Source organism: Manis javanica, chromosome 3, assembly GCF_040802235.1.
Source record: "Manis javanica isolate MJ-LG chromosome 3, MJ_LKY, whole genome shotgun sequence".
NCBI classification, from domain to species: domain Eukaryota; kingdom Metazoa; phylum Chordata; class Mammalia; order Pholidota; family Manidae; genus Manis; species Manis javanica.
The window spans coordinates 201,527,506-201,542,686 of record NC_133158.1 but is presented as its reverse complement, the minus strand read 5'-3'; the positions used below and the strand labels follow the sequence as shown (position 1 = coordinate 201,542,686).

General features: G+C 35.1%; 1 protein-coding gene across 7 annotated transcripts in view; it reads right to left on the bottom strand.

Annotated features, from left to right (window-relative positions):
• The window catches only part of ANAPC10 (anaphase promoting complex subunit 10), a 156,035-nt gene that overhangs the window by 85,123 nt on the left and 55,731 nt on the right, over nucleotides 1-15,181 (bottom strand). For 2 of the 7 annotated variants that reach the window (XM_073232616.1, XM_073232617.1), the window contains exon 5: nucleotides 10,768-10,887. The exons of 4 other annotated variants lie outside the window; for them this stretch is intronic. In XM_073232616.1, the coding sequence (XP_073088717.1) occupies nucleotides 10,768-10,887 (120 nt within the window). The remainder of the gene's footprint in view (nucleotides 1-10,767; nucleotides 10,888-15,181) is intronic. One more of the 7 variants, XM_073232615.1, reaches the window with a different exon arrangement.

Below are 15,181 nucleotides of genomic sequence, written 5' to 3'. Positions count from 1 at the left end.
TATTCAAGAGCTAAGAGATGAATTTAGCAGGGAGACAGACACCTTGAAAAATATAGTAGCTTCAATGAAACATACAATGGAGGGATTTAAAACAGATTAAATGAGGAAGAGGAGACAGTAAATGGAATAGAAATTAGAGAACAGGAATACAAAGAAGCTGAGGCAAAGAGAGAAAAAAGGATCTCTAGGAATAAAAGAATATTAAGAGAACAGTGTGACCAATCCAAACAGAACAATATTCATATTATAGGGGTACGAGAAGAAGAGAGAGAAAAAGGGAGAGAATGTATCATTGAAGAAATAATTGATGAAAACTTCCCCAGTCTGGGGAAGGAAATAGTCTCTCAGGCCATGGAAGTCCACAGATCTCCCAACACAAGGGACCCAAGGAAGACAACACCAAGACATATAATAATTAAAACGGTAAAGATCAAAGACAAAGAGAGAGTATTAAAAGGATCCAAAGACAGAAAAAAAGATCACGTACAAAGGAAAACCCATTAGGCTATCATCAGACTTCTCAGCAGAAACCTCACAGGCCAGAAGGGAGTGGCATGATATATTCAATGCAATGAAACAGAAGGGCCTTGAACCAAGAATATTCTACCCAACAAGAGTATCATTTAAATCTGAAGGAGGGATTAAACAATATCCAGATAAGCAAAAGTTGAGGGGATTTAACTCCCACAAACCATCTCTACAGTGTATTTTAAAGGGACTGCTCTAGAAAGAAGTACTCCTAAGGCAAAATAGCTGTCACCAGAGAAAATAGAACCACAGTAAAAGAAGTAGACCAATGAATTACTAATCAAAAGCAAAATTAAATCAGCTACCCACAAAGTCAGACACGGGATACACAAAGAGTACAGGATATGAAACCTAACATATAAAGAGTGGAGAAGGAAGAAAAAGAAGGGAGAAAAAAAAAGAATCTTTAGATTGTGTTTATAATAACATAATAGCGAGTTAAGTTAGACTGTTAGATAGTAAAGAAGCTGCCCTTGAACTTTTGGTAATCACGAATCCAAAGTCTGCAAAAGAAATAAGTGCATATCTATTGATAATCACCCTAAATGTAAATGGTCTAAATACACCAATCAAAAGACATATAGTTACAGAATGTATAAATAAAGCAAGACCCAGCTATATGCTGCCTACAAGAGACTTGCTTCAAACCCAAAGACATACATAGACTAAAAGTGAAGAAATAAAAAAAGATATTTCATGCAAACAATAGGGAGAAAAAAGCAGGTGTTGCAATACTTATTTCAGAAAAAATAGACTTCAAAGCAAAGAAAGTAACAAGAGACAAAGAAGGACAATACATAATGATAAAGGGGTCAGTCCAACAAGAAGATATAACCTTTATAAACATCTATGCACCCAACATAGGAGAACCCAAATATGTGCAACGAATACTAACAGAATTAAAGGGGGAAATACAAGGCAATACATTCATTTTAGGATATTTCAACACACCACTCACTTCAAAGCACAGATCAACCAGACAGAAAATAAGGAGACACAGGCACTGAACAACACATTAAAACAGATGGACCTAACAGACATCTACAGAACACTGCACCCAAAAGCAACAACATATACATTCTTCTCAAGTGCACATGGAACATTTTTCAGAATAGATTATATACTAGGCCACAAAAAGAGCCTCAGTAAATTCAAAAGGGTTGAAATTATACCAACCAGCCTCTCAGATCACAAAGGTATGAAACTAGAAATCAATTACTCAAAGAAAATGAAAAAGCTCACAAACATATGGGGGCTTAACAACATGCTCCTAAATAATCAATGGATCAATGGCCAAATTAAAACAAAGATCAAGCAATATGTGGGGACAAATGAAAACAACAATTCAATGCCCCAACTTTTATGTAACTCAGCAAAGGTAGTTCTAGAAGGAAAGTACATAGCAATTCAGGCCTATTTAAAGAAGGAAGAACAATCCCAAATGAGCAGTCTGAATTCACAATTAATGAAAGTGGAAAAAGAAGAACAAATGAGGTCCAAAGTCAGTAGAAGGAGGGACATAATAAAGACAAGAGAAGAAATAAATAAAATTGAGAAGAATAAAACAATAGAAAGAATTAATGAAACCAAGAGCTGGTTCTTTGAGGAAATAAACAAAATAGATAAACACCTAGCCAGACTTATCAAGAAAAAAAAGAGAGTCTACACACATAAACAGAATCAGAAATGAGAAAGGAAAAATCACTATAGACAACACTGAAATACAAAGGATAATTAGAGAATATCATGGAAAATTATATGCTAACAAACTAGATAACCTAGAAGAAACGGACAAGTTTCTAGAAGAATACAACCTTCCAATACTGACTCAGGAAGAAACAGAAAAATCTGAACAGACCAATTAGCAACAATAAAATTGAACTGGTAATCAAAAAACTACGTAAAAACAAAAGCTTCTTAGGACCAAAAGCTTGGTAGACCAGATGGCTTCACTGCTGAACTTTATCAAATGTTTAGTGAAGACCTAATTCCCATCTTCCTTAAAGATTTCCAAAAAAATAGAAGAGGAGGGAATACTTCCAAACCCATTCTATGAAGCCAGCATCACTCTAATACCAAAACCAAGAAACACTGCAAAAAAAGAAAATTATAGACCAATATCCCTGATGAACATTGTTGCAAAAATACAACAAAATATTAGCAAACCAAATTCAAAAATATATCAAAAAGGTCACATATCATGATTAAGTGGGATGTATTCCACAGCTTCAAGGATGGCACATTATTTGAAAATCTATCAACATCATCCACTACCTAAAGAAAAAGAAGGACAAAAAATCACATGATCATCTCCAAAGATGCTGAAAAAGTATTTGACAAAATTCAACATCCATTCATGATAAAAACTCTCAAGCAAATAGGCATAGAGGGCAAGTACCTCAGCATAATAAAGGCCATATATGACAAACCCATACCCAACATCATACTTAACAGTGAAAAGCTGAAAGCATTTTCTCTAAGATCGGGAACAAGACAAGGATACCCACACTCCCCACTTTTATTCAACATAGTACTGGAGGTCCCAGCCATGGCAATCAGACAACACAAAGAAATAAAAGGCAACCAGATTGGCAAGAAACAAGTTAAACTGTCATTATTTGCAGATGACATGATATTATACATAAAATACCCTAAAGAGTCTACTCCAAAACTACTAGAATATCTGAATTCAGCAAAGTTGCAGGATACAAAATTAAGACATAGAAATCTGTTGCATTCCTATATACTAATGATGAATGGGTGGAAAGAGAAATCAGGAAAATAACTCCATTCACAATTACATCAAAAAGAATAAAATACCTAGGAATAAACCTAACCAAGGAAGTGAAAGACCTATACCCTGGAAAGTACAAGACACTCTTGAGAGAAATCAAAGAAGACACCAAGAAATGGAAATACATCCCATGCTCATGGGTAGGAAGAATTAATATTGTCAAAATGTCCATCCTGCCTAAATAAAGCAATCTGAAGATTCAATGCAATCCCTATCAAAATACCAACAGCATTCTTCTATGAACTAGAACAAATAGTTCTAAAATTCATATGGAATAACAAAAGACCCTGAACAGTCAAAACAATCCTTAGAAGGAAGAATAATGTGGGGGCATTTATGCTCCCAACTTCAAGCTCTACTACAAAGCCACAATAATAAAGACAATTTGGTATTAGCACAAGAACAGACCCATAGATCAATGGAATAGAATAGAGAGTGCAGACATAAACCCACACACATATGGCCAATTAATAAATAAAGGAGCCACGGACATACAATGGACAAAGAACAGCCTCTTCAATATCCGGTGTTGGGAAAACGGGACAGCTGTATATAAATGATTGAAACTGGATTACTGTCTAACTCCATACACAAAAGTAAACTTGAAATGGATCAAAGACCTGAATGTAAGTCATGAAACCATAAAACTCTTAGAAGAAAACACAGGCAAAAATCTCTTGAATATAAACATGAGCAACTTTTTCATGAGCATATCTCCTCAGGCAAGGGAAACAAAAGCAAAAATGAACAAGTGGAATGACATCAAAATAAAAAGCTTCTGTACAGCAAAGGACACCATCAGTAGAACAAAAAGGCATCCTACAGTATGGGACAATATATTCATAAATGACATAGCCAATAAGGGGTTAATATCCAAAATATATAAATAGCTCACACACCTCAACAAACAAAAAGCAAATAACCTGATTAAAAAATTGGCAGAGGATCTGAACAGACTTCTTCTCCAAAGAGGAAATTCAGAAGGCCAACAGGCACATGAAAAGATGCTCCATATCGCTAATCATTAGGGAAATGCAAATTAAAACCACAATGAGATACCACCTCACACCAGTTAGATGGCCAACATCCAAAAGACAAGCAACAACAAATGCTGGAGAGGTTGCGGAGAAAGGGGAACCCTCCTGCACTGCTGGTGGGAATGTAAATTAGTTCAACCATTGTGGAAAGCAGTATGGAAGTTCCTCAAAAAACTAAAAATAGAAATACCATTTTACTCAGGAATTCCACTCTAAGGAATTTACCTGAAGAAAACAAGATCCCAGATTCAAAAAGACATATGCACTCCTATGTTTATCGCAGCACTATTTACAATAACCAAGAAAAAATGGAAGCAACCTAAGTGTCCATCAGTAGATGAATGGATAAAGAAGATGTGGTACATATACACAATGGAATATTATTCAGCCATAAGAACAAAACAAATCCTACCATTTGCAAAAAGATGGATGGAGCTAGAGGGTATTATGCTCAGTGTAATAAGCCAGGCAGAGAAAGAGAAGTACCAAATGATTTCACTCATATGTGGAGTATGAAAACAAAGCAAAAACTGAAGGAAGAAAACAGCAGCAGACTCACAGACTTCAAGAATGGACTAGCGGCTACTAAAGGGAAAAGGGTTGGGGAGGGAGGGTGAGAAGGAAGGGATAAGGGGATTAAGGGATGTGATTAACACACATAATAAAGTGGGGGGCACAGGGAAGGACAAGTAGTGACTCTATAGCATCTTACTATGCTGATGGACAGCGACTATTATGGGGTATGTGATGGAGTTTTGATAATAGGGGGAAATGTAGCTATCACAATGTTGCTCATGTGAAACCTGAGCATTTAAGATTATATATTAATAATACCTTAATTTAAAAAAAAGTTTTAGCAACTACATTTTAAAAAGGAAAAAGAAATTATTCAAATTAATTTTACATTTACTATATTTAAAATATTTCAACATGATCAGCATAAAAGTTAATAATGATATTTAATATTTTCTGTACCAAATCTTCAAACCCAAGCATTTTACACTTACAGTACATCTCAATTAAGAATAGCTACATTTCAATTCCACTTCTGAGAATTTATTTGAAGAAAACAAAATCTCTGATTCAAAAAGATAAATACACCCCTATGTTTACTGCTGCATTATTTACAATAGCCAAAATATGGAAGCAACCTAGGTGTCCATCAGCAGATGACTAGATAAAGAACAGGTGGTACATATAAACAACAAAATATTATCCAGCCATAAAAAACAAAGAAATCCTGCCATTTGCAACAATATGGATGGACCTAGAGGGTATTATGCCAGGTAAAATAAGCCAAGTGGAGAGAGACAAATACCATACGATTTGACTTGTTTGTGGAATATAAAAAGTAAACAAAACAAAATGAACAAAATAGCATTAGACTCAGAGACACTGAGAAGAGACTGGTGATTACCATGGGGGAGCAGTTGGGGTGAGGGGATGAGGAATAAAGGGACACAAAAATTCTCAATCATAATATAAGTTGTCACAGGGACAGTAGCACAGCATGGAGAATATAGTCAATGATTCTGTAACATCTTCCTATCTTGATAGATAACTGCACTGGTGGGGGTGAGGATTTAATGATATGGGTAACTGGTAAAACCCCTGTGTTGTATACTTGGATCTGCCAATAAGCTTGTATATAAATGATAACTTCAATTTTAAAAAATTAGCCACATTTTAAATGATTAAAAGTGTCGTGCAGCTAGTGGATACTATATTAAGCATAGATAAAGAGCTGCAAAAATAAATTTTTCCCAATGTCCAACAATCAATTAAGAATTACTATTAGCAACATGGTTAAGAAATAAGAGGCAAAGATGAAGAAAACAAATGAAAAGATAAAGAATTTCATCTGAGTTGGAATATATTTTTTAAATGGAAATTGCGGAGCTGAAAATAAAGTATCTGTAATGAAAATGTATCATATTGATTCAACAACTTATATATATCAGAAGACAAAATGATCAAATTCCTTGAAAAATACAATTTATCAAAGATTAAAAAAATTAGAAAATATGAATAGAGCTATATTAAGGAAACTGCCTCATAATTTAAAATCTATCAAAAAACTCCCAGGTTTGGATGATTTTTACCAGTCACTTCTTTCATTTAAAGAAAGAAATGCTATAAATCTTACAAAAATGCTTAGGGAACAGAAAAGGGAAAAACAATTTTACTATTTTTATGTGACCAGCATAACTTTGGTTCCTAACTTTATAAAGACACTGTACGAATGAAAAATTAAAGACCAATCTTTCCATGAAGAACAAATGAAAAATCTAGAAATATTACGTAAATCATTGAAGCAATGTATGAAAATGATACTACATCACAGCCAAGTAGGGTTTTTCCCAGGTATACAAGGTTACATTATCATTTTAAAATTGATCATTATACTTCAATTAAAAAAAAAGAATTCATCAGTGTAAACTGACTTCATTAAATGAAAAAGGGAGAAAAGTCATACTATCATTTCTTTAGATGCAAAAAAAGCATTTACCAAATTCAATACCTATTTATCATTTTAAAACTTAGCAAATAGGAAAAAAATACAATTTCCTTAATATGAAAACAGTATCTTTGAAATAAACAAATAACCTACAGCACTCATACAATGGTGAGATTTTGAAAACATTACCAATGAGATTATAAACAAAGCAAGATCATCTCTGCTATCACTTCTAGTTAACATTGTACGGAGGTCGTAAGCAGTACAATAATGCAAGGAAACTGAGGAGAGAGACGTAGGAGGAAGGAAAGAGGACGGAGGAGGATTTTAAGGGGGAAAATAGCATTATCTGTAAATTATATGACTGAATGTCTAAAAGATCCAAAGAATACATTGGAATTAACAAAAATATTGGAATTAATAAAAAACTATTACAATTAATTTAAAAATTTAGCAAGGTCAACATAAAATTTTAACTAAAACAGTGTGGAATTAGTGCAAAGATAGAGTAACAGACCAATGGAACAGATCAGGGTTGGGACCCCGACTTCCACAGTCGTCTGATTGTCTTCAGGGATGGTCTCTCTGAGCAGTGCTGGTGGATGATCCGGACATCCATTTGGGGGTAAAAAACAGAACACTCTTGACTCTTACCCTTTTTGCCATAAACAAAAATCAGTTCCAGATGGATTTATATCTACATGTCAAAGGTAAAGTATCAGAAATTCTAGAAGAAAATAAAACATCTTTGTAACCTTGGATTCCATAATATTTTAATAGGACACAAAAAGCACTCATCAAACTAATACTGATTGACTATCTTAAAATTAAGAACTCTGTTCATCAAAAGCCACCATTTAGAAAATAGAAAAAATAAGCCACAGACTTGGAAATATGCCTATATCCAGCAAAGGACACCTATCTTAAATATATAAAGAACTACTACAAATCAGAGAGGTATATATACTCAACAGAAATGCATACATATACTCAAAAGTGTGTACTAAAAGGTTCATAGAACACTATTTATAATAATAACCAAACTATCCAAATACATTCCAACAGTCAAACAAATAAATTGGAATGCATTCATAAAATGGAATATCCCACAGAAATGAACAATCTACAACTACCCAACTACACAGACTCTCACAAACATGCTGACTTAAAGAAGCCACGCACAAAAACCTACATGCACAATAATTCCATCTCTGTACAGTAAAAAATACAACAAACAAAAAAGATTTTTTTAAATAGCTAGGTGAAAGCAATCTATACAGTTAGAAGTTAGAATATAGCTTGAGGGAGCATAAGAAAACATAGAGAGGGTTTCTGGATTCTTTATATGTGGTTGCTAGCTGTGCAGGTGTGTTTCAAAGGTTGTAAAAATTCCACAAGCTATTCACTTTTGATAACTGGACTTTGCTATATCAATATAAAAAGCAAAAGCAAAAAAACCCCCAAAAAACAAAAAGAAGACCCAGACCTTCCTGCTTTGTCATGCTGTGTGTCTATGATGTCTGTCTGCAGCAGCTGCAAGCATCATGTTCTCACACAACAATGTTCAAAAAGGCTTTCTCCTCTTTTAATTACAAAGGAAAATGTTTTCTAAAAGCTATCAGATTTCCCATTGGCCATGTCTGGATCACATGTTAATGCACTAGCTGAAAGGTAAGCTATAAATGGAATATCAGGCATTTTCTGTTTTTACAGTACAAAGTGGTCTCTGTTTGAGGAATGTCACATAGGTAATCAACACGACCCCCTACTCAGGATGATTATTAATGGCCTCTGAATCTGTCTTCCCTTAGCTGCTTTTGTCTTCCTGCAGTCTAAGCTCAGATTAGCAACAGAGTAATTTCATATAAATGTAAATTTGAAAAACCTTTCATTAGCTACTTATTACAGTAATAATAAATCTGTGTTCTGCAATATAGTTGACAAGGCTCTGCATAATCTAGTCTCTGCTAACCTCTTGAATGGTCCTTCATATAGATTTTAGCCATATCATCTGCAATAATGCAAAAACAAATTTACACTGTACAGAAAATTGACTCAAAGTATTCCAAAGATTGGCAAATTGACACATACACACACACAAACAAAATTATTTTAAATGTTAACCAAAATTAAATGAATTGCTTGGAAGATGAGAAAACAGAAAATGAGAAAATCAATGACTCAATGCAGGAGGTATCACAGCTAACAAATGTGAATTTAGAAAAAGAGAACAGAGAAAACAGAGAGGAAAAATAAGAAAGAACATAAGAGCACCTTCCAGAACTGAAGGACAGGTAGCTCCTCACTGATGGGATCCACTGAGCACCCAAGCACAACGAAGGAAATAATACAAACACATGCACACACAAAGCATGGTATAACATCAGGAAATTTCTGAACATCAAAGATAAGGAGATTATAAATGCTTCTAGAGAAAAATAGGTCACATGCAAAGCATCAAAAATCAAAAGTGGTTTTGTATTTCTCAACATTTATATTGAAAAGTATGAAGCAATGTGCTTAAAATTCTGATGAAAAATCATTTCCAAACTAGAATTCCATACCTAGCCAAATCATCCCTCGAGGGTAAGATTAAAATAAAGTTTTCAGTCATGCAAGGTTTCAACAATTTTACCTCCCATGTGGAGGATGCATTCCACCAAAAAAGTAAATCAAGAAAGATGAAGACCCGGGATCCAGGAAACAAGGGATCTACCAAAACAGAAAGTGAAGGAAATTCCCAAGATGATGTTGAAGGGATGACTTAACAAGATAGCCGTTAGTCTGGGTCCTCTGAGAAACAAACAACACATGAACAGGCATACCAGAAATTTATTAGGGGAAATGTCTATGAGAGAAAATGGGGAGGGAGCCAGGGGAGGCTGGAAGAGCTATCAGGCAGTGATGCAGGTCTGACCCCAGGAGAAGGAGACAGGGAAGGAAGGGAGATTGGCTGGATGCATGTTGGACTACAATGCAGTTCCAGGAAAAGTTCAGCTGGGCCACTAGGGACTCCTCAAGCCAAGCCTACCTGTCAAGAGGACTCCAGAGCTCCCAGGAATGAACCTGCTTTAGTACCCCTGCTGTGCCAGTCACTGGCTGGGGGGGCAGACTGTGGAAAGCATGGCCTTGGCACAAACAAACATAGTGCTGGATTTCAGAGAGCAGGAGCTGGGCCATCATCAATCAGTTACTCCCCCATGACAGAGATCTGAGTGGAACATTCTCATGGCTACCTCTGGTGGCTTTGTAATGTATCACTTTGGTGAGCTTAACCTGCATTTCCCAGGATTCCCTTCTTCACATGTTTCTGGTTAAATGAGACACAGAGATGTTTTCATGCAAGATTTGGAGGGCAGATGTGAAGCAGCAGCCAGTTTGGCTTTTACGCTCAAGCTGAGGTGGGCACTCTGGTGAGGCAAGCATGTTGTCGCTATCTGCTGTCTCACCGCATTGCCATGGGGTAGCAGCTGGGCCTACAATTTACTCTGCCTTATCCTGGATCTTCCTGCAGCTTCTCTGACTACTGGGATAGGTGTGTATTTGCTCTTTGATGAAGAACATCATCTTCTTCTGCAGGACACTCCCATCCCAAGGTTGGCGGCAGTGAGAACTGACGTGGATTCCAGTTCATCTGGTTCACGCTCGTGGCTTCCAGTGTGTCCTTGCTCTCCACTACTGTACATCCATCCTTACTTCTGACTCCCTGCCCCATGCACTTCAAGCTACAGTCTCAAATGGGAAAACAACATTACAGAATTTATTTAACCAATTCCTACTTGTGTAAGGTAAAGCCCCATAACAAATCTCTTATTACATACCAACACTCACCCCCTCATACTTATGCACATATATACATATATAGACACACACACACACATATATGCTACACACACACACACACACACACACACACACACACACCCTAGTGCTGTGCTTCTTTGACTGACCTTCCAACTGTCACACGGACATAGTAGCTGAACTAGAGGTCCAGCAGAGATGTTTCCAAGAAAAAAATGTAGAACTGAAAAGAGTATATATGATAGCTTCAAGAGGTGTTTCAGAATCTGCTGGAGAATTTAGGGATATATTAATAACTAATAACATTTTGAAAAGTAAGAAAACCAAGCCAAATACTAATTTCAGGAAAATAAAAGTATTCTTAAAAAAAGAAATTTAAGCATAGGACATGACATGAATTAGGTATAAATAATGCTTATGTATAATAATGGAATAATAATAATGGAAACATGCAAAAGATTTCAGCAAATATCATGAAAAACTACACTAGCAAAATGAAGAGAAGTGTCTGAGGGAAGCAATGGGATTATAGGGTTAAATCCTGATGTTTCATAGTAAGACATTATGGATCATGTCTTTAAATATAGATATGTTCACACACATTATTTAGAACTGTATATATCTATCACAGATATCTGTGTACATATGTTATTTAGAAATATGAAAACAAATACCAAAAAAAGAGGCTAAAGTTGAAGTAACTAAGAGAATTGCTCTCAAGGAGTGGAATGGGGGTGTGGGACAGGGAAGGAAGTACTATTGTTATATACAAATGCTACCACAATCCTTTCAGACTTTTAACAATGTACATGTTTTACTTTAATTAAAAAAAACCACACACAAAAATCCCCACTTTCCTTAAAAAAGTAAACTTAAAAAGTTAAACTTAAAAAATTTGAAAGTTAGTATAACTGAAAATTAAAGACTAAAACTAATCAAGTTGGAAAAAAAAAAAAAAGAGTGAGAAATCTGACCATACCAAGTTTAAACCACTTACAGATCAAAATAGTCAGCAAATGATCACTTAGGGATGCATACAGAGGTAATAAAACTGTCAAAAAAAAAAAAAAGCTAAGGAAACCTTAAAAAGTTAGGTAGCAGTTACCTTAAAGGGCAGGGAAAGGATTGTGATGGGGAAGTGAAGAGGGCATACTCCCAGCTTCAGGGACGCTCATGAAGTTCTATTTCTCACATTACATAGGTTATCTACACATAAAAACTGTGTATGTGTTGTATGGACTTTGGGGAGAGGGAAGAGCAAAGCACACAACAGGAACAACTGCAGACTCTCCACACAGTTGTATAATTTCTCATGCTATATATGAGTTTTGCTTTTTCTTAGTCCTTAATATTTCAGGTAAATTATGATGTGCTATTAAATTAGCTCTAAAATAAATGTATATTTCATTTATATTGTACACTAATTTACCGTTTATCCTAGAATAAAAATAAAACAGAATTTGTACTGCAGTAGATATAAGAAAACCTTATGCAAATATACACAAATTTATACTTTTCACATGCATGAGTCATTTTTAAGGTATAGAAAATTAAAAAGCACACCGTCACTCTAACACTGTAAATGGGAATAAATCAAAACACAGAAAAGTTAAAGATAGCCTTTAAGTATACAGGTTGGTAATTTATCTAAGGAAATAGGCTATTTGATGGCTTACTGCTGGATTATAAACCACTGAAAATTAGATGGATGAATCAGGACTTTAAGATCCCCAAGAATCAATATAAAATACTTTTTATATCAATCATTCAGCCACTAAGTAAACAACTGCTTATTTAAAAAATACAACTGAAGCAGAAGGATACATGGAGACCCAATTAACCTTGAAAAAAAGTTCAGTGTAGCAATGAAGCCTGTAAAAGGTCTTTTCACATTCAAGCTGCCTTCAAAAGGGCTGTTAAAAAGCTAAGGCAAGACCTATAAGAAGCAGGTGACAAACTCAATAGATACATTTGATTGAGAGACATCTAAAGATTTTTACTACAAGGATATCACAATTCCATGGAGGTAATGAATAGAAAGCAGAATTCCAACTATAACATAATCCTAAATACACTTTAAGGAAATGTGGAGCTCCAAAGGGGACTGGAAAGAAAGGTAATGACAATTATGTAGGAGTGAATGAAAGAGATATCCATTAATTAAAGCGAACTCCAATCAAGTTTTCTGGCATTATGATTTTTCCTTTTCTGTGAGATAACAACAGCTAACAACAACTAACATGTATGGAGCACTTACTCTTTGCCAGGCATTGTTTTTAGAACTTTACACGTACTGATTTATTCCAGCTTTGCAACAGCCCTATGAGGTACTCTATTTTCACCTTCATTTTATACACAAGAAATCTGAGGCACAGAGAAGCTGACTTTTCAAGGTTCATAGTGAGGTGGCAAGACAGGAGCTTAAACCTCAGCAGGTCACTCCAAAGCCCGTGCTCTTGGATCTTTATCAATTCAAAGATACAAATGTATATCAAATAGTTATATGTAGTCCAAACTCCCAATTTCACAAGATTATACAGAAAAAGCATACTGGAAAAGCATACTGCTACAGTACAGCCGATGAAAAAGCATTACCAGTTTTCAAGGCTTTGCTCCTTTCAGCTACCACTTACTGAGCTGCTACCATATGCCAGGCACTTAACATACATTTCTTTCAATTATCCCAACATGATTTCCCTAATTTATAACTGAGGAACCTTAAGGCCCTAGAGAGGTTATATATATAATTTTCCCAAGGGTCATCTAGTTGGGATAGGATGAGGCCAGGATTTGAAAGTAACTTCTTTGCCAAAACTCTGAACATCAAAGTAATAAAATAGTCTTAAAGTATGTCTGTCTGGAATAAAAATAAGGCAAGAGCAGATTCTGAGATGAGTACAAGTTTGAATGAATATTGACAATTCAAAAACCTATATAATCCTATGTATGCTTTAAAGAGATGTGGAACTCTGAAGGAAACCGGCAAGAAAAAAAGTAACTCAACAAGGTTAAGTCCCACAATACTCATTATTTCCTATGAGTTATGGTACCTAGAAGTAAAGCACACAAAGGAAACCAATGCAGTTCTTGTTACAGGTCTAGGCAGAGGTGAAAATACAATATGCACCTGCAGTTATACTAAAAATTAAAACACAAACATCTGTAGTATTCTCAGTAACAGAAGTTCTCAGAACAGCTTACATAGTTCTCCCAACATACACACTTGGCTTGCAAGATCTGTGATTTCCACTGGTCCTGTAATTCAGATTACAGATTTTTATAAAAGCACAAAAGGTAAAAAAAAAAAACAAAAAAAAAAACAAGCCTTATATTTACTTTCAAAAGTGTTTATCCAAATGAGATCATCTGTCTAGAAGAGCTGAACAGTGGAATTATACAAAATGGATATTTTAGAGTAAGAAGTAAAGAATTTTATTTTACATGAATTTTAAAAGCACTGGACTAACTCTACTAGTTATTGCTTAGCTATTATGATGTTTGACTTCATCTTGTTATGAATTGCTATCATTTTGAGAAAAAATGTTAACATGTTTCCTAAAACTGCAATCTGTGACAACTGAATAGGAAAAGCAAAGACATTTTTGTTCTATTCACAAGCACCAACAGCCCAGAGGGGAAATGGCACTGTGCCAGGTTGCCCAGTGAGCAATTAGGCTTCGTGGCAATCAGGAGACTAAGGCATCTCAGGCCCTTAGACACCAGCAGTTAAGGACTTGATGCTTTTACTTCCCTTCCCAGTAGGTACATGTGAGATACATCTTGTTTAGATGATAATCACTTCCATATATGGGACTGAATGGAAGGTTAAGGCAACTAATAAGAATCAAATCCAGGAGACCATGTGAGAGATTAGCAAGCACTGTCTGCCAGACCTATTGACTAAATGTAATAACTGGTCCCAGACAGACAGTAATCTCATTCTTAGAATAAACAATTTAAAAATTTGTGCAATTATTATGATATAAAAGTGCATTTTAATTGATCAAGAAACTCAGAATGAAATTCAGAGGCAAACAAACCTGAAATTATCTCTCAATGAAAAATAGCTGAAATGGGTAAAAACCTAGTTTCAGCAAAGACATGTATATATTTACTTTATTAAATTCTACACAGAAAGTTTCTAAGAAAAAAAAAATGATGTTGAACGATCCAAATAAATCCTTTGGAAGTCAGTAGTCGTCAGCTTCCATTCCACCAAATTTAAACCTGACACTCGCTGTTATCTGGTAACTGCCTTCCCTTCTTGATGTTTTGGTCTGAGTGGAAGACTGAGATTGCCAACACACCGGACTACACTGTCAAGTTTGCTGTGTCTAATATGACAGCCAGCAGAGTAATAATAAAAATAAATTGAGACTAAAAATGAAAAAATTAATCTAAAAATGCATAAATACACTTTTTAATATATTCCTTAATTAATTACATAGGGTCAATTGAAAAATTTTACTGTATCAATATTGTCAAGAAGCCACTATATTCAAGTATCTAATTTCAAGTGAAATAGAGGACAAACTTATGATACTTTATATTCATCTAGCCAAG